Genomic DNA, 20591 nt, shown 5'->3' with positions numbered 1-20591 from the left:
TAAAATACATAAATTACACAAAAGAAAAAAGTATACTTTCAATTTCTCTCACTGAATAATTCCTAGTGTAAGTATAGTTTAAAAGTTAACATTTTCTAATTGTTAACCGTTTGTAAAGAAATTAAGATGTGCAATTCTATTGAAAAAGCTAATTTTGGTAACTTCTTTAAATCTTCTGCCTTTGAACAATCATTTTAGCACCAAGAATAATAAAACTTTCACATTTCAATGGACTTACTTTCAATAATACCAGATGACAACTTTCAGTAAGAAATATATATGACTAAACACTGAGATTGATTTTTTTTCCCAAAAGTTGTAGACAGGCTCACAGGAGGAGAGTAATGCCTGTTTTAGACTTTTTTATATTCATAAAAACACATAAATCGTGTATGAAATGCATACAAAATAGCTAGGAGTACTAGTACATAACATAATTACAAGAAAATTCCAAAGGCATATTTATCAATTTCATAGCTTTCTTATTGTCTTGTCTGGCTGAGAGTCGACCTGTTACTGAATATTGTCCCTCTCTTTTTGTATTTTATCCCTCCAACCAGTAGAGGGCAGCAAAGACTAAACTGTGATATGATATGAAGTAACTCAGGCATAATATTAGGTGATGATGATCTACCACATAAAAAAAAAACAAAAAAAAAACCAGAGCCAGATGTGTAGTGTTGTGAATTTATTCATTTATTATCATCAAACACAGAGTGATAACAAATACTCATCACTGATAAATATTTGTATGACAGAAATATGGTTTGGTTGTCAGCTTCAAGTCAAGACTTAAATCCCACAGTATTGACTAATAATTTGCATAAAACGTCTGGCAGTTTTTCTTTACAAATGACAGATCCAGCCCTCCTCGTCCCCAGTTGCCCCCCCCCCACCCCCCCCCACCCCACCCCACCCTGCCACCCACGCACATGCACACACACAACCAGAATTAATCTGGATTTGGTGGGTGGAAGATTGCAGCACTTGATGGAGAGCCAACCTCATGACATTACATAAAGCTTTTTTTTTTTTTTTTTCAATCTCCCTTCATTAGAGGTTAATCTGCACAAACCAACTGTCAGCTGATGATATGGCCTATGTAGACGTGTGAAAATGAAATACCAAAGTCCCTTAAAACGATGCTGCAAAGGTGTTAACGGAGATATTTAAATCATGCGCTCGCAGACTGTTCCGGTATGTGAGGAGCCGTTGAAGTTCATTAAGTTGATTTTCATAACTTCTGTAGATTTATTAATTAAATGAACTATAGAGCACCATAGAGAGAGCGATCTTCACTGTGAAAGCCTAATTAATGGGACTGGGAGGTTGAGCCGAGTCACTGAAAAAACTAATTTTGATAATTGTAGAAGTAGAGGGAATTTGTCTTTCTTTGTCTTTTGTTTATTATTTTGACTGAAAGCTTTGTGCAAAAACAACACTCTTGTCGCTACATTATGGCTCGACTAATAGGTTTTTAATTTTAAATTTGAAGTATTCAGTGTTTTCAGCAGATTTTTATTCTTATGAGGGTGGAAAGTGTAGACCATCATGGGACACTAAAACTCTTCATTAAAACACAAGTTAATGAAATTCTTTAAGGTCGCCCACCACATATTCAATGGCAGGTGAAAGTCTAGGATACATTAGGCATTTAAATGAAGACCTAACTTACCAAAACAATATTTGAACAATCAAATGAATAAGTAAAATGTGCAAAAATCATATCAGCAGTGGACAACACTGGCCGTTATACGATTTTTAATAAAAGCTCAATATATTGGAAAATCGATAGATCAGTCTAACTCTACGCTACATCAGGAGCTGTGGGTGATCAGCTCACATTTATCAATGATGACAGTGGGCAGGTAAATTGATTATATCCCTCACATTATCAGTCAAATCTTCTGTATATTTACCATGGGGAAATATAGATTTGACTTATACTTTGTGCCGAGAAGAGTGTGCTATCCCCATCAATTACCCTTTAATTATTACTGTTGAATATTCAAACTCATTCAAGTAGTAGTCAAATCACGTTTACTCCCCAAAGCACCCACACACCAACCCACACACACACACACACACACACACCATCAAAAGAAGAAATGAGTGCTTCTATCGTACCTCCTGGGCTAATTGAAGTATCTCATTCCGAAACGACAATGTGCTTCACTTTGATGCCAGTAATAATTTTGTAACAGTTGGCGTGAATTGTTCCAAATGGTGGATATCTCATTTTTGGAATTAAAAAACTCTTCAATTTCCGAGAAGCGGGCTCACGGGAGGCTTTTGGGTGTATTTATAGTGAGGATTGCCCCGGGTGTCCCTCGCCTCTCTGCCCTATAGGTGACACAGCAGTCTGGCTGTGGTGAACATCAACCTGCCCATCTGCAGACAGATTATACACTGTTACACTGTTACACTGCTACACTGCTACACTGCTACACTGCTACACTGTTACACTGCTACACTGCTACACTGCTACACTGCTACACTGTTACACTGCTACACTGCTACACTGTTACACTGCTACACTGCTACACTGCTACACTGTTACACTGCTACACTGCTACACTGCTACACTGCTACACTGTTATACTGTTACACTGCTACACTGCTACACTGCTACACTGTTACACTGTTACACTGCTACACTGCTACACTGCTACACTGCTACACTGTTACACTGCTACACTGCTACACTGTTACACTGCTACACTGTTACACTGCTACACTGCTACACTGTTACACTGCTACACTGCTACACTGCTACACTGTTACACTGCTACACTGCTATACTGTTACACTGCTACACTGCTACACTGTTACACTGCTACACTGCTACACTGTTACACTGCTACACTGCTACACTGTTACACTGCTACACTGTTACACTGCTACACTGCTACAGAGCTACACTGCTACACTGCTACACTGTTACACTGTTACACTGCTACACTGTTACACTGCTACACTGCTACACTGTTACACTGTTACACTGCTACACTGCTACACTGTTACACTGTTACACTGCTATACTGCTACAGAGCTACACTGCTACACTGTTACACTGCTACACTGCTATACTGTTACACTGCTACACTGTTACACTGTTACACTGCTACACTGTTACACTGCTACACTGCTACACTGTTACACTGCTACACTGTTACACTGTTACACTGCTACACTGTTACACTGCTACACTGCTATACTGTTACACTGCTACACTGCTACACTGTTACACTGCTACACTGTTACACTGCTACACTGCTACACTGTTACACTGCTACACTGCTACACTGCTACAGAGCTACACTGCTACACTGCTACACTGTTACACTGTTACACTGCTACACTGCTATACTGCTACAGAGCTACACTGCTACACTGTTACACTGCTACACTGCTATACTGCTACACTGCTACACTGTTACACTGCTACACTGCTACACTGCTACAGAGCTACACTGCTACACTGCTACACTGTTACACTGCTACACTGCTATACTGCTACACTGCTACACTGTTACACTGCTACACTGCTATACTGCTACAGAGCTACAGAGCTACAGAGCTGAGCATATTGCATGAAAAAGACAGGGTAACACTTGACTTTACAGTGGCCTTATTGCAGTGTATTAACCTACTGAAAAGTATTGTAAGTACACAATATTACAGTGTAGGCTCATAATAATGAGATCTTGTAATAATAATAATTTAATACATAATGTACTTCCAACAGTGTAACACACCATTCAAATGGCTTCATTAAAATGTTGTATGTATTAGGGAGATTTTCATCAAGTACCTACACTATAATATTGTGTACTTACAATACTTTTCCATAGGTTAATACTAGGGCTGAGTGATATGGTTGAAATCGATATCACGATAATCATATAACAATATCGATATATATATCACGATATGGCTCACGTATGCTCACGTTAAATAATCAAATTGATGTTCATTGCCTTGAACTGCATGGTAATGTTAGGTTCCATACCTTCCATAGTTTTTAAATAAAATTTGCTTGTTATCATCAATTTAGGCAACAGAATTGTGTATCGCGATATCACAATGTCATCATATCATCACCATATGATTGCACTGAAAGACAGTAAACGATAACATTGAATTATCGCCCAGCCCTATTTAATACACAGGAATAAGGCCTTTGTAAACTAGTTACCAGAGCCAGTTATCAGGCAGGGAATGACAGGGATTTTTGCCAAAGCATATTAAAATTATTTTGTTGACAGACGTGAAGTTGAAGGCCGTCTCTCACTGACACCTTGCTGACGGCTTAATATTCCAGTTGAATTTCCCAGTTGTCGAGGGCTGTATTTGTACGGGGGGCATCAAAAAGGATTTTTACCTCTGCAGCCCAGATCCGATGCTTTTTTGATGTCTACTGAGCAGTGATATAAAAAAAAAAAACGGACTCAAAAGCCTAGATCTGGGTCAAATGCGGTTCAAATCAGATCCTTTCCTTCCTGTTCAAATCCAGCCAAACTGCCCACTATCATCGGCTTTGCACACATTTTTTTAGAACTATTTTTCTTTCACCATACTGAGCTTTCAAAGAACCCTAAATGTTATCAACTTTTCTATCATTATCCAAGGCACAGCAAGCCACAGACGTCCTTTTTTGGACAATAAATACTGAAGGATATGCCAGGGGGTATAAATTAATAGCCAGATGCAATTTTATACGGCATGAGTCATTGCATTACTTTAAATCAGTGGATGCATTAATAAACAACATAGATGAAAGTATGGGATCAGTTGCCTTATTGCTGTATATCCTAAGTAGTGGTAGCATAGGCAAATCTGACATGATTTGTTTATTTGGGGATTAGATGTGCCCAGAGTGCTCTCTAAAATCTGGATTAGAGACGTATGTGCGTCACACAGGAAGATTGTGTCTGATAGATAATTCTTGGAAGTTGCGGCTGCGTTTTCAGTAAAGTTGTTCCTCAGCCTTTGCTGTCACGAAAACGCTGAGTGGAAGAACTCAGCTGCATTGTGGGAATCCTCGCCGCTTTAACTGGTTTTCAGAAATGTAAAATCTTCAAAGGGCATAAATCAGGACTCCTTTAAATGTGTGAAAGAAAGACTTTATTTATTAAATCTGCTCCGAAAGCATACATTCTGAACATTTTGTGAAGATGCAGTTACAACCGATATTGGCTTGGAAGCTGGTGGACCAACATCTGCATGTTTGTTTTTGTTTTTGTTTTTGTTTTCCTCTGACTTGCTGATATATGAGTTTCATTCCAAAATGAGATATGCACCATTTGAAAAAATTGACACCTACTCTTGCAATTCATCATTTCATTCATTTCACGCCAGCAATTGATTGCTGGCATGAAACTAAAGCACATTATTGGTTGCTGAAAAGATTATGAGTCAGCTGGAGACATTAGCCAGCAAAATGGTTCTGCTTTTGAGGGTAAAATTGCCTTTGTTTTCGAAATATTGACTTGTAAATTTCAGGTTTTTAGGTTTTTTTCCTAAATGGATATCCAGTATTATGGAATGAAACTGTCCAAATGTCAACAGTAATGCTTGTGATGGAGAAACCACATCACAGCCTGGTCAGTCCAAGTCTAGCTTCTGGCACTCTTCAGTTCCCATTACTTAACTTATATGATTTAATGCAAGCTGGATTGAATACTGCATAGAAAATCCCAACAGAACTATGCAGTCACTCATGGTATCCAAGCAAACAAAAAAAAAAAAATTAAAAATACAGCCATGAAACCATGGTGGTATATATATATAAAAAAAAGAATGTTCACTTAAGGCGGTTCAAGTTCATTACATCACTGATAAAGCTTTAGATGTTGTTTTTTTTAAATCCCTTCTAAGAAATATACAACTGGAAACACATCTGTCTTGCTGTGTGCGTCAGCAGCACACACAAGTGTTCTTCACTGTTCACACACACACCATGCTGTCTGTGTCATCCAATAGAAATGTTACCCAATGTCAAGCAATTTTATACAAGCCCTGTCCTTTCAACATTGCCAACTTAAGGTGTAATGGCATTATGGATCTATTGGTGCACCAAAAAAAAAGTAAATAAATACTAAATAAAATAGATTTAATGAATGAACAAGCCAGTACATACATAAATAAATCAATTGTTTGCTCAGTAACAGTGATGTATTATGCTTTAAAGCATAAAATCATGGTAATTTTTTACTGTGTAGTCCCGCTTTTGAGTGTTGCTTGATTCGGATCGATGCCAACGCTAGTCCATGAGTAGCGAGGGGCGGCATTTACTGTCACATTAATTGAAACCTTGCCAGTATCGCCGACGTGTTGTTAAGGGAAGGAAGCCTGGTATTTAGTTCACATGTTGCCTCATTAGCCATCTGCTCAGGACAACATTCATTTGTGTGACTCAGTCAGTTCCAAAGTTTACAACGGCAATAGCAACAAAGCTCATGTCCCCCCCATTCGACAGTTTGTTCGTGATGATAAAAAGCTTCAGCGACTACGTTACTTAAGGGAAATCAAGTCAGGACGGTTGTTGGATTCGGGGGGAAATATTGAGCTTGTGTGATAAAATGACAGAAGGGAGGAAAGCTGTACAAGCGGGTCGAGTTCGGCGGTGAGATGTGAGCCGGAGATGCAGATATTCACACATCAGAAGCCCGTGATATCTTCTGTTGGCTCGGCCGTCTGGTGTAACTTCACCTTGGCGTGCAGGACGGAAACGATTGTCTCTCGGCTCAGGTTCCATAAGTTTGTCCCTTCGTCGCGAAAACGGAGACGCTCAGCAGTACACAGACCAGTAGATCAGGTTAAAGAAGATGTAGGCGCCGGGGAAGATCATGCGGGAGTAGGTGTCGATGGCGTGGGTGTTCTGGATGATCCGGAAGCCGCGGATGCCCTTCTTCTTGGTTCCCGTGGACTCGTTGTCCAGGGAGAGGTGCACCACCATTCGCTCCTGTTTCTCCGACGAGTCCTCGGCCACCATGGGGGCCCTGGTGTACCCCGCCAGGCTGTTGGCGTCCGCCTCGCTGTACGTCCCGTCCAGCATCATGGTCCTGGCGTGGGACATGCCGCAGGTGCAGGGGAGCGTCTGGGACTGGAGGAAAACGGATCAAGAAAACGAATCAAGATCGAGTAAAAAGTTGAAAGAATAGTGTGTGTGTGTGTAAGTTCTGGAAGGGTTCCCCATACCTGTTCCCTGACTTTTTCTCGGAGCTTCCGGTCTTTACCGTCCCTCACGGTCGTCAGGTAGTTGACGGCGGCGTATTCAAGCACCGACAGGAACACAAAGACGAAACTGACCCAGAGGTAAATGTCCACAGCTTTGATGTAGGAGACCCTGGGCATGGAGGCGTTGACTCCGGTGATGATGGTGGACATGGTGAGCACCGTGGTTATACCTGAAGCACAGAAAACACACAACCATGAGTAACCATGGCAGTCATGGGGCCTTTAATGACCTGTTTGAGTGTATTACTGTTTGTATTAACCCATGGGAAAATAAAGTAAATACACAACAATGCTGCTTTGATTCCTTCTGGTTGTCACCCATGCTAAAATCATATGCTGTTATACTTTGCTTTGATACAAGTGTCCACCAAATGAAATGTTGGCAGACAGGCAGAGCAGTCAATATGTCGTACGTCCTCTTACCTAATGAGACTCTGGCAGGGACGGCCCTGCGGTCGATCCAGAAGGACACCCAGGACAGCATGACCATCAGAGTAGCAGGGAAGTAGGTCTGCAGCAGGAAAAAGAAGATGTGACGCCGCAGGGTGAAGTTGATGTACAGACGGTTGTACCAGCCTGGAAAGACGAGAAGAAATAAAACACAAGGGATATTTGCAAGTAGTTTAGTTTATTTGTGCAATGATAAGACACAGAAGCGATGTGATGAAGAAGCGCTAAATGGCAATGGTAAACAGAAAGAAGAGATGGAAATTACTAATCTGTGCAGGGGAAATAAAAACAAGCCCAAGAGGCTTAAAAAACCATCTCACCTCAACGCAAACCAATGAATGAACAAAACAACAAACACTCAAAATGGAAAGCAACAAGGTGTCTAAAATGAAAAGAGAAATAAAAAAAATATATTTAAAAAAACCTCACGCTGGAAATGAAATTGTAGGGGAAATGAGTGTGTTCATGGTTGGGAGCGTGTGTGTGTGTGTGTGTGTTAATAAATAGAACAATGCTTCTTTTCCCTCCTAAACATGTTTCAAAGTGATGAGAATCGTCTTGACTGGAAAGACCTTGTGGCCACGTTGAAAACATGAACATTTATACTAATCCCTCTAGTTCTGTGTTGTCATTTATCCAAACGAATGAGTGGACAAATGACTTAAGTTTTAGTTATACAAACTTTTTTCAGAAGCAGAAATAACCTCATTGGTTGAGTTAAACCCTCAATGGATGGTTCTTTGGCTCCGCCCATTGAGATTTAACTCAATCAATGAGAAGAAATGGTTGTATAGCTAAAACCCCATTCAGCCTCTGTCTTGCCAGTGTACCTGTGCTGCTGTAGAAAGCCAGTCTGGAGGTAGTGTGGAACTTCTGGATGAGGAACTGAGACAGAGAAATCCTGTCGTCGGTGCTCAGGGACTCATCTCCACTTTTCCAATACAGCATCAGGTCCTCATCTGTGTAAGCATCTAAAGGACAGAAAGCATGAATTTACAGAATGAAGATTGTCTTAGTAGAGGCAGTATCATCATCAGACAGTGACAGCATCACTACTATACTGTAGCAGTAGTAGCAGTGGCAGTACTAGTAGTTAGTAGTACTACATTAGTATATTTGCAGTATATTAGTAGGAGTACATACTCATCTGAAGTAAAAATATAAGTCTGTTTCACAGCAGTGTTTTGTGGCGAGCTGGCCAATAAATTTCAGTGAAAAAAGTCTTGAATCAGATAAATCACAGTATAAACAAGACATTATAGGAGCAGCAGTGTTTCAAAGGGGGGAATACTGCAATAATGCGTTATTAACGTTTTGTCGCACAGATTTTTCATACTTTTATTCTCTCTATAGCAAAAGTAGGGAATGTGGGGAAACTTACAGCTCTCCAGCTCCAACGTGCACGTCTGCGAATCCAAAGGGAAACGACTGAAATCCATGTTGCAGGCAGCAGTGACTGTAACCCTGGGGAAATAAAAACAGTGTGAACCGTGCCAGCTCTAATATGCTACACCAGGACCTGCCAAGTCTCATCTCGCTGTGATCTACCGCAGGACGGACTTTATGGGAAAACCCTGTGAGGGCATGATGGTTTCTCCGTTGCCCGAATGTCTGTCGGGCAAAATCTTCGTTGTGCGTCAGCGGGGGGAAACAGTAAAAAAAGCGTTATCTCCTCACCTCAGGCTGTAGAGGACGTGGCCGTCGGGGTACACCCGCAGCATGATGTTGTCGGTGGTGGTGTCGTGGATGAAGGACCTCTTGGAGTGGACGAAGAACACGTCGGGCACCCAGATCTTCTTCACCAGCCGCCCGTCAAAGGTCATGCTCTTGTTGGTGGAGCTCGGGAAGGCCAGCCTCTCGTCCTTCCAGTAGTGCCTCAGATACAGGGTCATGGTGAAGTCCTGAGGGAGCAGGGAGCAGGGGGAGGGGTGATGATGAACAGAAACAGCCTCTGGATTAAGTCTTACTTGGAGAGAGGGCCTCTACTTGGCCGCTGGTTCATTGAATGCTGCTGGGATTACGCCGCTTTGACCCATAGTCGATGGATTATATGGATTGTTTATGATCAAGCGTACGCTGCCAACAGAGGCGCGGAACATATGTTTACTAAGTACAGTCCAGAGCTTGTATTGGTCCTAGATTACCCGCTTCTTCCCGTTTCTTTTCCCCCCGTTGCTATGCAAACAGAGCGGTCCTCCGGCTGCACTCCTTCCCCTCGCCACAGGAGATCAGCCTCTAACCCACTCTCCTCCTGGTATTACATAAGACCAGATCAGTTTGGAAATAATGGCGGCGGCAACAACACATTGTACTCTTGGCACCCACCATAAAAGCACCTTTGATGTTGCGTAAGATGAGTTCAGGGGAAAAATATTCGAATCCCTCAGATGAGTAGCTACTTTAATCTCTTGTAAGTTTACTAATGAGAGATGTTTTCAAATCTTGCGATCAAAAGTCTGTATGCTTGAGCGTCGTGTACGCTCATTTTTAAAGACTTTAGTGGTTGTTTACTTTTGGGTTTCGGTAACTCCAAACACATTGGCTGCTTAAAAATGTACCAAATGGACTTATATAGTCCTTAAGGCTTCGTCATAAGCTCCTTTTCGGTGATCTTGACAACTTCTAAATGGTATAGCGAAGACCATTTGCTGTATGCCCTTCGATCATCCTGCAGCCCTGTGATATGACATAATGTCATTAAGAACAGCCATCATCTGGAATCATTTATTTTGCCCCCTCTGTTCCAATACAATTAAATACAAAACCCTGCGATCCAAATGAAATGTAATCCGTGGTTGTCCTCGCACACAGAGCTTACACAACATCAGGATGGCAGTTTTGAATCCAATTTATGGCTCAGAACAGAAGGCTCATTTAATTACATTACTACACAACATGAATACAGTCGGAGTTTGAGCAAAATAAATCAGTCCTACCACTGAGCTTCCATCATCTTATTCTGCTTATCCAACTGGATACAATGGGTAAATGTCTACAACTAAAAAGATGCATTCGTCTTTGCTGGGGACCTCCTAGAAAAGTGAAGCGTCTCTGTGATGCCACTGGCAAAAACACACTTCTGCTGATATCTGGTTAAGTGCAAATTGACTGCTTGCCCCGGGTACCATGAAAATGGCGGGCGGAGGGAGTGTTAGTCATTTCGAAACTCGTGCGGTGTCCACTTTCATGCTGTTAATGAAGAATGTTCATGTGCCGCCTCATTAGCTGCCCGGTCTGTAAAAAGCTGCTTCCCCATGTGTTAGTTAGAGCAGTAGGAGTTCGCAGTCATCAATTTCCAAAGGCTCGAGCGCTTCAAAATGTATTCCGTCTGAAATTTTCTAACCGGTAACATAATCCACTGGAATAGTGTCATTACTACTGAGATTATATTACTCCTAGTTGTATAATCTCATTACTTTAAGTTATTTTCGGATGCCTTTGATGGAATATGAAGTTAAAGAGGCAGCATAATCCGAGTAATCCCCTATTTTTTTTTTTTCCAAAGTAAGGCCATTTTAATTAGGTTTTTCAGTAACTGAAACCGATTTCAGTTACTATTTTTGCAGTCAGATTACCGTTATGCCATTATATGTAATGAATTTTTCCCCAACCTTGCTGTGTCTACTGTGTGGAGTTTGAGACGTTGGAGCCACTTACCATGTCTACCTCTGATATGCTGTCCAGGCTCTCCACCTGCACGTCTACTCCAACAGGGACGGCTGGACCTGCAGATTCATATCAGTCAAATATATTAAGAGTTTGCATTCATATCTTCACTGAGAAGCTGCATGTAAAGGGTTTCAGTGTCTCAGTGTAGGTCGAGGCTTCACCAATAGACTTATGGTTCAAGTGGACAGACCCCATCCTATGTCAGACCCATACACCTTATTCGTACGGCGGCCATTTTGAACATACGTACGTCACACTCAGGGTGGGAAACTCTTTCTGGAAGAACAAGTACAGAAATGTGCTGCTGTTGTATACCAAGATTGAAAAATGCATTAGAAAATGTATTGGAAACAAATGGATCTTAAGAATCTGGAGGGATATAGGTTCACAGTTTACCTCACTTTACCTCATTAAATTTAAATTCAAGTTGTTCCAGAGATTTCTAGCTAATTTGATAACTGTTAGGTCTATCTGAAGTCCTCAGTTATGCCTTGAAGTAACGCTAGCTTTATATGGATGCCATGAATCTGGAGTTTCCCAAACCCTAGTGTGACGGAAGTTCAAAATAGCTGCAGTGGGAAGGTCAATTAATACAATTTTGTCTCGGTAGACTTATCCTCGAGCTTAATGGATAAACGGGATGAGCAGTTGGTTATTCTTCTCTCCTCCATGAGTGGGAAAGGATCCTTCTACATTTTGTCCTTCAAGTTTCTCTCAAATGGTTTACTAGCGTGTATTTGGCAGTGGCAGAGCTTCCTGATGAAGAACAATGTCAAGCAACTAAAATTCAAAAGGTGTCCCTTTCAGTAGAGATGTGAGTGTGAGTCATTCACTCCTTTCCTTTGTGATCTATTTTCCTTTCATCAGCTCCAATTCTCCACCCCCACCCCCCCCACCCTCAACCCCCACAACAAAAACAAAACAAAAAGAAAAAAAAAACACAAGATGAGGTAGCCTGCTAATCCATGACTAATATCTGAAGTCATTTAGGATGACAACTGGAGTTGAACGTAACACAGCATTCTCATATTTGCTGGTATGCATTATTCAGCTGATTGAGAGGATTAAATTTAAGCTCAGTTTGGGATTTAGGAAGGATATGGAATAGCATCTAATCGTCGATACCAAAATAAATTCACACACCCTTTTTTTTTTTTCATTTGTGCATTAGGCATAAAGTCACCACATCACCTGCTATAGTATTGTTTAATCTGCGCAGCGGTAGTGATGCCAGACTTACGTAATCGGTGGCAAAGCTGCTACCTGGAAGAGGGGATATTAACTCATGCCAAGTGCCAGCTGTCGGCGGTGTGCCCTCCCTTCACTTACTCACACCATATGCCACCTATCACATGCCAGACTCGGTACAGCCTGAGCTCCTCCTGGGCCGCCGCCGCCCGCCCGCCGCCGCATCTGGGGACAGCGCACCGGGCACCTGCTGAGAAGAAAGCTTGTGCCCCAGCGGCGTCTGAGGGCACAGAGCCAGATCTGCCCCGTTATTTACGAAGCGTTTTCTCTTTCGTTCGGGTCTCAGTCTGTCAGCTCTCTCCGCGGTCGGGTCAAAGGAGGCCACACGCTGCAAGAAATGACAAGCTGTCCCGTGATTTTATCTTGTTTCCAGACCTATCAAGCTTATTTTAGGATATTTTTAGTCAAATTACCTCACTGCACTGGCAGATAATCTTGCTGGTTTCGATAAATTTCACTTGATACATGACAATATGACTCATCATAAAACAATGAAGGTAATCCTGAAACTTTCTCCAAGACAATTTCACTTTTACCAAGTAAATGTCCTGAAACAAGTTCCATTATACTGAAGAACAGTCACATTTGTTGAAATCGGTAAAATGATCTGCCAGTGCAAGATGATTTCACAAAAAAAAAAAAATCCTAAAATAAGCTTGATAAGTCTGGACAGAAGATAAAATCACTGAACAAGTCTGTCAGTTTTTGCAGTGCAGTGAGAATCCATTACGAGCTGCACTACTGTGAGGAGACGGAGGGGCAAAAAGGCCTATCCAGAGGACAGACAGCTGTGCATTTACCCTCAAATTACAGGGGACGGGATCCTGTTGCTTCTGTTTCAGTGCTGGGCCAGAAACCTGGGCTAAAAGAGTCAGGCTGTGTTTGTAAACCACACTCAGAGGAGACTATCAGATGAAATGTACTGCGTGCCGTTTTGCCAGAAGATTCCCTTTTGCTATTTTCATCTGACAGCATCAGCATATTATTCTACGTCACTGATTATCAGATGCGACCCACGGATGTGTCATATCAATGCTCCGCTGCGTTAGCCCTGTCAGCCCCCCCGTGGCCCTCGCCGGCACTTCCGTGTGGGCTGTTTCAAATGGGGCATGAAGCGGGGCTGCGTCACCTTGTGTTTTCCCCGTTCCCCCTGCAAACCAATGAATACTAAACATCACAACATAGAGGAGTCAACACTGCAATCACAGAGGAGAGAGAGCAAACACAATAAGTCAGTAAGTCATCCATTTACATATCAGCCCAAATGCACTGTGAAGACATCACAGCCACGTAGATAGCCTGCAGAACCGGCATAGTAATTGTTTCATTGGTTCTGCTTTCTTCAGAGGGCCAATGAACCCCAGCGGCTTAATTTCACACAAACTGTTGCTCTTTCAAATAGAATTATCATCAAAGCATGAGAGCGAAAAACAAAAGCGCAATCTATATGACACAAAAACAAACTTTATATTAGCTGCGTTGTGGGGATTTATCCAGCTACTGAATCTTTTATCAGGTTAAATATTTGAGTCACTATGCATACCCTTTCATTACTCCCCATGGTTGAAAATTCATTATGTCTGTAATTATCTCTAATTAAGATAGTTATGCTTGTAGGCTACAGAATGATCATTATTCTAGGAAATGCAGCACATGGGTGTGAAGAGGGACTTTTATTTTGACGTGTGCCAGCAGGGCAATGGGGGAATAATTCACTTCTGGAGGAGGCGTCTTTGTTTTTCGCAGGTGCTTTCTAAAATGTACGAGTTCTCCCTCTCTGTGTTCATCTGTAGTCTAATGGAACATGGTGGCCATTTTTCTAAGCTAGCACCTTGCGTGAGATAGAAAGTAGTTTAAGGGGGACTTGTGCTGCAAGGAGAACGCCTCCACCTTTGCCTCCACTTGCCTCATCACTCATTAAAATCTTTTACAGAAATGCCAATTCAAATATCTCAGGTTAGAATGGCACTTTGCAAGGATGCTCACTTATTCATGTACTCGGCTGCCGAGGATTGAGTCATGATCATGCAGGGTCTAAAGATGTGTGGAGAACAGAGGGGGGGAAAAGCCCGTATCCCTTTCAGCTAATGACGCCGGACTGCTCGTCTTTTCATGGATTAGCAGCTGTAAATCCACTGTTGGTTAGCTGCGGCTAGATGAGACAGCTAGGCCCGATGCATTAGACTCCACCGCTGAGGCCAGGAAGAAATCCCACTGAAAGGATGCATTTGGTGGAGGGTTCTTCAGACTCACATGGGGTGAAATGAAAGGAAAATGCAAATATGACTAATGCATGACAGGTCTATCCTCTCTGTCAGATGTTTCTTAAACCTGAGGGAGGCAGGGAGGGTCTGAGACGGGCCTCCAGACATAGTTGCACCAAGGAAATCAGAACTTCATGACAAATATTCAGCCCAAACAAATGTCCTGTGGCTTTTAGCATCCTGCACATGCTAAAATTGTCTTGCCACTGTGGCGCGCCTACTGGGAATTGTGAAACCACTCTAATTGGGGGAACCGAAACCTTATCAACATTCACAGCTCCACCTGCACACAATTGATAATGCAAACCTCATCTACTGTTAGTCGCTCTCGGAGGGAAACTGCAGAAGCCGAAGAATCTTAACCAAAAAGTAAACTTTTTTTTTTCTCTTCTAAATTTATGTTCTTCGCGATAAGGAATCACTACAAAGCTGTTTATTGTGTGCATTTGGACAATAACATTCTGCACCGTCGGGATTTGTGTGTTTTTTTACACTCCTACACTGAGACCCCCATTGGCACGTAACAATGTCGTCCTTGATATCGTTCCTCCAGCGAACAGGAAGTGGCCGTGTAAGAGGCTTTCATTAGTAACACTGCGGCCGTTCCTTTTGAAGCCAGAAGGAACCACAGCAACGGATGCACACACACACACACACACACACACACACACTTTCCTCAGCCAAATGAACGCAGACAGTCTCGCAGGCAGCGGGGTGCTCACACAAGTCAGCTTTTCATAATGTTTGAATAAGACAATCACATTCTGCGGAGCTCCCTGCGTGGAGAAACAAAGCCGCGTGCTTCGCTGACAAACACAACACAAAAAGTGATTCTCAGTGGGATCCGCACCCCCATCTGTAGTCCCACAGCAGCATGAAATTCACTGTGGGGCGTTTCATTTAGTTCACCACCTCCTCCTGTGCTTAAAGAGCGCCCATTTATGCAAAATATGAGAGTATGAGATGCTTTAGTTCCACAAATAAGCTTCTTATTTTTAATTGCCTTTCTAAATCCCAGCAGCAGTGTCATTCAAGGTGTAAAGCAAGGATGCACAATGCTCGCTAATAAGGGCAGCAGTCAAGCTGATGTGGGCTCGGGCCCGACACTTGATTGATCAGAGTCGGTGCAGAGAAATCTAAGTGGCCAATCAGAGGTGACAATGGCTTTTTGCACTCAAGCAGAAAAAGCTGTTAGAGAAATAAACTTGCCTCCGCCTGTTTAATTCTGGAGCTACAGAGGGGGCAAGTGGGGATTTTTCACTTCTGGAGGTGGCATCTGGGTTTTTGTGTTTACTTTTGGGTGCTGCAGGATTACTTCCTCTCCACTCTATTTCTGTATTTATTTATAGTCTAATGAAACTTGCTGACTATTTCTCTGAGCTCGTCGTATCTTGTGTTTCGTACTGTCTTCTGCTCGGGGCTGCAAGCTCTCCCGTCTCCCCTATTTCTGTCCTCTCTGTGTGTTTTTTTTTTTTTGCAGTCAAGTGAAAAAGGTTGGGGAAAAAAATAAACCTGCCTCTGCTCTATCCAGCTGTCATGGTATCATCACTCACTTCACACTCAGCGCAGAGTGAATCTGGACGCATGAGTTGAGCTCTTAACTCTGGAAAAGGCCAAGCCAATGTCAACCGACTGCTGAACCGAAATATCTCGGCATTCAAAATCTCCCAGCAGGACTTCTTGGATCAACATTCTGCACAAACCAGTGTTGTGATTTTTAAAAAATCAGGCAAGTAAATAGTAGTTAGAATTATATTTACTTCCTTCATCTGACGGCTTGTTGGCCTTCTCTTAGACCCCCCAAATCCACCGGCCTTTCAAGAGTTAAATCACTCAATAAAGGCTTCTATGTCAAATTTCTATTCAAATAGCACAGATTAGAATGATACTCCGTAATGACGCCGACTTAGAGTCCATGCATATGCTTACAGACCTAAGAAGATTGGACAAATGAGCGATATTGCGCCCAGATGCCCACATCGCCATCAACAAGATTATCTGTGCATCGACTCCATGCGGGGATTTAGGCTCTGAAGGTGGATTTACAGCCGAGTGTGGGTTCTTTCTTTACCTGCGAAGGCGGGCCTCATGGTGAAGTCGTGGTCATCGACGCGCAGCAGGTGGTCGGTCTTCACCTTGCGAGTTTTGGTTCCATCCGCCACCTTCTTGGCCAGCGGACTGGCGACAACAAGCAAAACCAGACATGTTTTTCTTTCGCTTGAGCGATGCAGCTATTTGACTTTTGTGTCTTAGAGGGTGGAGGGAGGGGAAGGAGATTAGGGGAAGGGAGTTAAATCCTTTTTTTTTTTTTTTTTTTTTTTTTTTCAGTGAATTGTGGTATAATTAGCTGTGGTGTAATCTTCTTGAAAAATGAAGCAAACATGAATATTTAAAGTGATGCATTGGAAGATCTTGATTACATGCACAAAACTCCATGGATATATGCTGTGTTGTTTGGTGCTATGATTTCATATCATTGTCATACTGACGCAGGAGATGCATTGTACTCGATATTGGCTGCAGAAGATGGAGATATTAGAATAGGGATACAGAGAAAATACCATCCAGTAATACAATATACTTTCCAATCTTGAGGTTTCCTGAAATTCATCTACTTTGTAACCTCTCTCTTCTGAGTCACGCCTCTCACCCACAACCCAATCCTAATAATGAATCTGTCTTTAACCGAAAAAAAAAAAAAAATCCAAGATATCTCTACGATGCCATGAAACCCTCGAGAGATTGATTTTGCATTTACTTTCGCACATCTTTGCTGCTGCTGTAAATGGAAAAGATTGTAGGCTACGTGCGCAGTGGAGGGCGAGCAGCGCTGCGCTCTGGGTTCGCCACTTTTTACGCACGGCTTGGTTCCGAGACAGATTTGGGCAACCCCGACAAAAATAGCGGCGTGACGGGTGACATTCCTAACTGCAACCTTATAAAATAATGTTTTGGACCGGGAATCCACCGTGATCCGTGACAGTTTGTATCAAAAGGAACGCACGACAGTAACGTTAAGATGACCTTCTCGGAGGTTTAGTAGAGGGAAAACCAGCTAAACTCACCTCACCTCACCTCTGTCTGCAGAATAGAGTTTTTTTTAAGGCTGACATAAATCTGTATGAGGTAAATGAATCGTATAGCGCATGCTGAGTAGCCTCAAACTGATGCAAGTTATCGAAAAGGTGCGTTCTTTGAGGTTTATGCTCTATAAGGAAAAATATAAATGCTTTTCTGAAATATCACGACTGATTTTTCGTTATATGCTGGTGGATGTTTGCCATATGATCATCACCCGACTGGAGCTCATATAGTTTCTTTTAATTTAGGCTGTCACCACATCGCTTGGTACAGATGAGGCTAAAAAAAAAGAAAATCAAAAGGTTTCCACACTTACGAGCCTTGTTTGTGGGAATCCGCCGGCGCAGACCAGCGCTTTTTCCGACTTTTGTGTTTCCTGCACTCCCCGATGAGGACCAAACAAAAAAGTAAAAACAGAAACCTGGTGTAATGTGGCATTATGGGCGCGCACTCAAAAGTCCAGTAACCCCTTCGGTCCGTGTCCAGGACGGCTTGAGCATGGTACCATCCTCCGGTCAGAGGCTGGGGAAGGTGTGATAATCGCGGGATGTGGTGAACAAGTGCGCCGGGGCTGCTCGCGGAGAAGCGGGGTGATAACTCTGATAAGCGCTCTGATTGGTCTTCAGGCTCTAACGGGCTTTTCTCTGGCTCGGGACCGCAGCATCAGGACCACATCCAGCACACTGCAAAAAATGTCCGTCCTGACAAGCCATTCAGTGTTAAAATGGTGTTTTTTTTCCACCAAATAAATAAAAATGTTGTCAATGGGGGAATGGAGGGAGATGATTTAACTTATTTCTGATGCAACTTTGCTTATTTGAGGATTTTGGTTTTTACAAATAGATGATAATTCAGTGAAATTAGGCAGATCGCTCCACTGGTATCAAAATAGGAATATCGCTTGATTCAACAATATTCCTGAAAAAAAGCTGATTCGCATTGGATACGAGTGGAATTATCTCATCCCATTGGCAGTTTTAGTTTTAATAAAAAATAAGAAGTAAAGGCTCAACACTAGTTACATGACTTGTTAAGATGGGTATTTTTTGCAGTGCGGGACAAGGGCATCCTCTCGAACTGACGTAACACTTGGATGTGCACATCTGTCTCGCCCGGCGGCTTCAGCTCACTCAGACTCTTTAAGTACGGCAAAATATATCCAGACTTAATTTCATTTGTTTCCAAAGCAAAATCGACTTGCCTTTAGAGAATATTCTTTGATCAATTGTCTTTTACTTATAACTTATTCTGCTTTGCTTCAAGATACCGATGCTTGGTTCTGGAAACATTCCTGAAAGAAGTGAAACTGTGGAATTGTCTCTCCCTACTGCCAGAATTTCTCACTTGTTAAAAGAAATACCATTTTAAGACGGAATATGAGACTAAATGACTTGTTAAGATGGACATTTTTTTTGCAGTGTATCTCATATATCATTTGCCAAGAAAACATGCCAAACCTGTTTTTATCAATTCGATTTCTGGGGACAACGTGAGACAGGATATTATTTGTCATAAATTATTAGATCACCAAACTATTACGCAACCACACACAGTTTAGAGGGAACATTCCTCCTGAACGCTCTCCTGATATGATTTTTTTTATTTTTAGATATGGCTTTCAAATAGATTTCTGGTGATTTCTGCTTGATCTTTGCCCTCCATTATACTGATAACTACAATGCCCACGGTGGATGAGCCGGCTCTCAGTTCTCATGTGAATCTTGGTTTTAGGAGGTTAAAATGCACTTTGCCCCAGTCGGTGAAAGTGTGTTGTTAGAGCAGAGGCTTCTGCGGAGAGCTGAGGAACATTACCATTAGGCTTTAGGCCTACTTTCCTCCCAAATGCCATTTCAGTTCTCCCCAACACGAAACAGTATATTTGATCTCGAGGGGATTAAAAGGTATTATCCGGTCAAAATCATGTTTTCTAGACTATTGAGTCTAGTGTGATAAATGTCATTTGAAAGAAGAGCTGACAAAGTATAAAAAAAAATGAGGCTTCAAAGACTGTGGAGTTACAGCAATGACAAAAGGTTTCCCCATCTCCGGTTTAAACATGCAGACCTTTTCCTCATTAATAAAATCACACTGTCACCGACTGAAAGTCCAAGTCAGGAGAAGAGAAAAGTTTCCTCATTTGGTTACCTATAGTTAAAGTGAAGATGGAGGTGTTTAAGTGCTCAACCTGGGATTTTTCAAAATCAACTACTAATAGATTTGGTCCAGCATAGCCAGATTGAGCTAAAGCTAAATTCAAATCCAAATTCTACTGACTGTGTGTCTGTAGAACCAGATGTGAGAATCCTGTATTTCCTATTGGTGAAACAAGCCGATCATTTTGATAAACAACCATACAACCATTTGAAATTGAAGCAGATTCAATTTCAAAATCCCATACTTTTTCCAAACTTTGATTTCTTGATTTGAAGATTTCGGTGCTTCATATGATTTACGCATAGTCCTCTTGCCTCTTAACTCTGCCATATCACTCTATGGATGAAAGTTATTCTTCACAGTGACAAATATCAGAACATATGTGATGACGGGGGTCTAAAATCACCAAAAATCAAACTTATCAATACCTGGAAGTACCAAATTCTTCCTCAGTATTATTTTTAATAGTGACTGTCTGTTCCC

At 42.0% G+C, this 20591-nt stretch overlaps 1 protein-coding gene across 1 annotated transcript; it reads right to left on the bottom strand.

Annotated features, from left to right (window-relative positions):
* Positions 1–6793: 6793 nt before the first annotated feature.
* Positions 6794–18392, bottom strand: LOC139911654 (gamma-aminobutyric acid receptor subunit rho-2-like). The gene is made up of 9 exons (XM_071899216.2): positions 18271–18392; positions 16945–17051; positions 11350–11417; positions 9370–9593; positions 9074–9156; positions 8523–8663; positions 7666–7818; positions 7204–7412; positions 6794–7108 (listed from the first exon to the last, which is right to left on the bottom strand). Exons 1-9 carry the CDS (start codon positions 18390–18392, stop codon positions 6794–6796), a joined length of 1422 nt encoding a protein of 473 aa, XP_071755317.1.
* Positions 18393–20591: the final 2199 nt, after the last annotated feature.

This window comes from Centroberyx gerrardi, chromosome 18, assembly GCF_048128805.1.
Source record: "Centroberyx gerrardi isolate f3 chromosome 18, fCenGer3.hap1.cur.20231027, whole genome shotgun sequence".
Taxonomy (NCBI): domain Eukaryota; kingdom Metazoa; phylum Chordata; class Actinopteri; order Beryciformes; family Berycidae; genus Centroberyx; species Centroberyx gerrardi.
This window is presented reverse-complemented; position numbering and strand designations above follow the sequence as displayed.

Excerpts from the sequence above, each read along its gene's own strand:
- LOC139911654 (XM_071899216.2), bottom strand. The coding sequence starts at position 18,392 with ATGCCACATTACACCAGGTTTCTGTTTTTACTTTTTTGTTTGGTCCTC. Across the intron at positions 7,413-7,665 it reads CCCTGCCAGAGTCTCATTAG|GTATAACCACGGTGCTCACC; the intron begins GTAAGAGGACGT and ends TCTGTGCTTCAG. Across the intron at positions 7,109-7,203 it reads GAGAAAAAGTCAGGGAACAG|TCCCAGACGCTCCCCTGCAC; the intron begins GTATGGGGAACC and ends GTTTTCCTCCAG.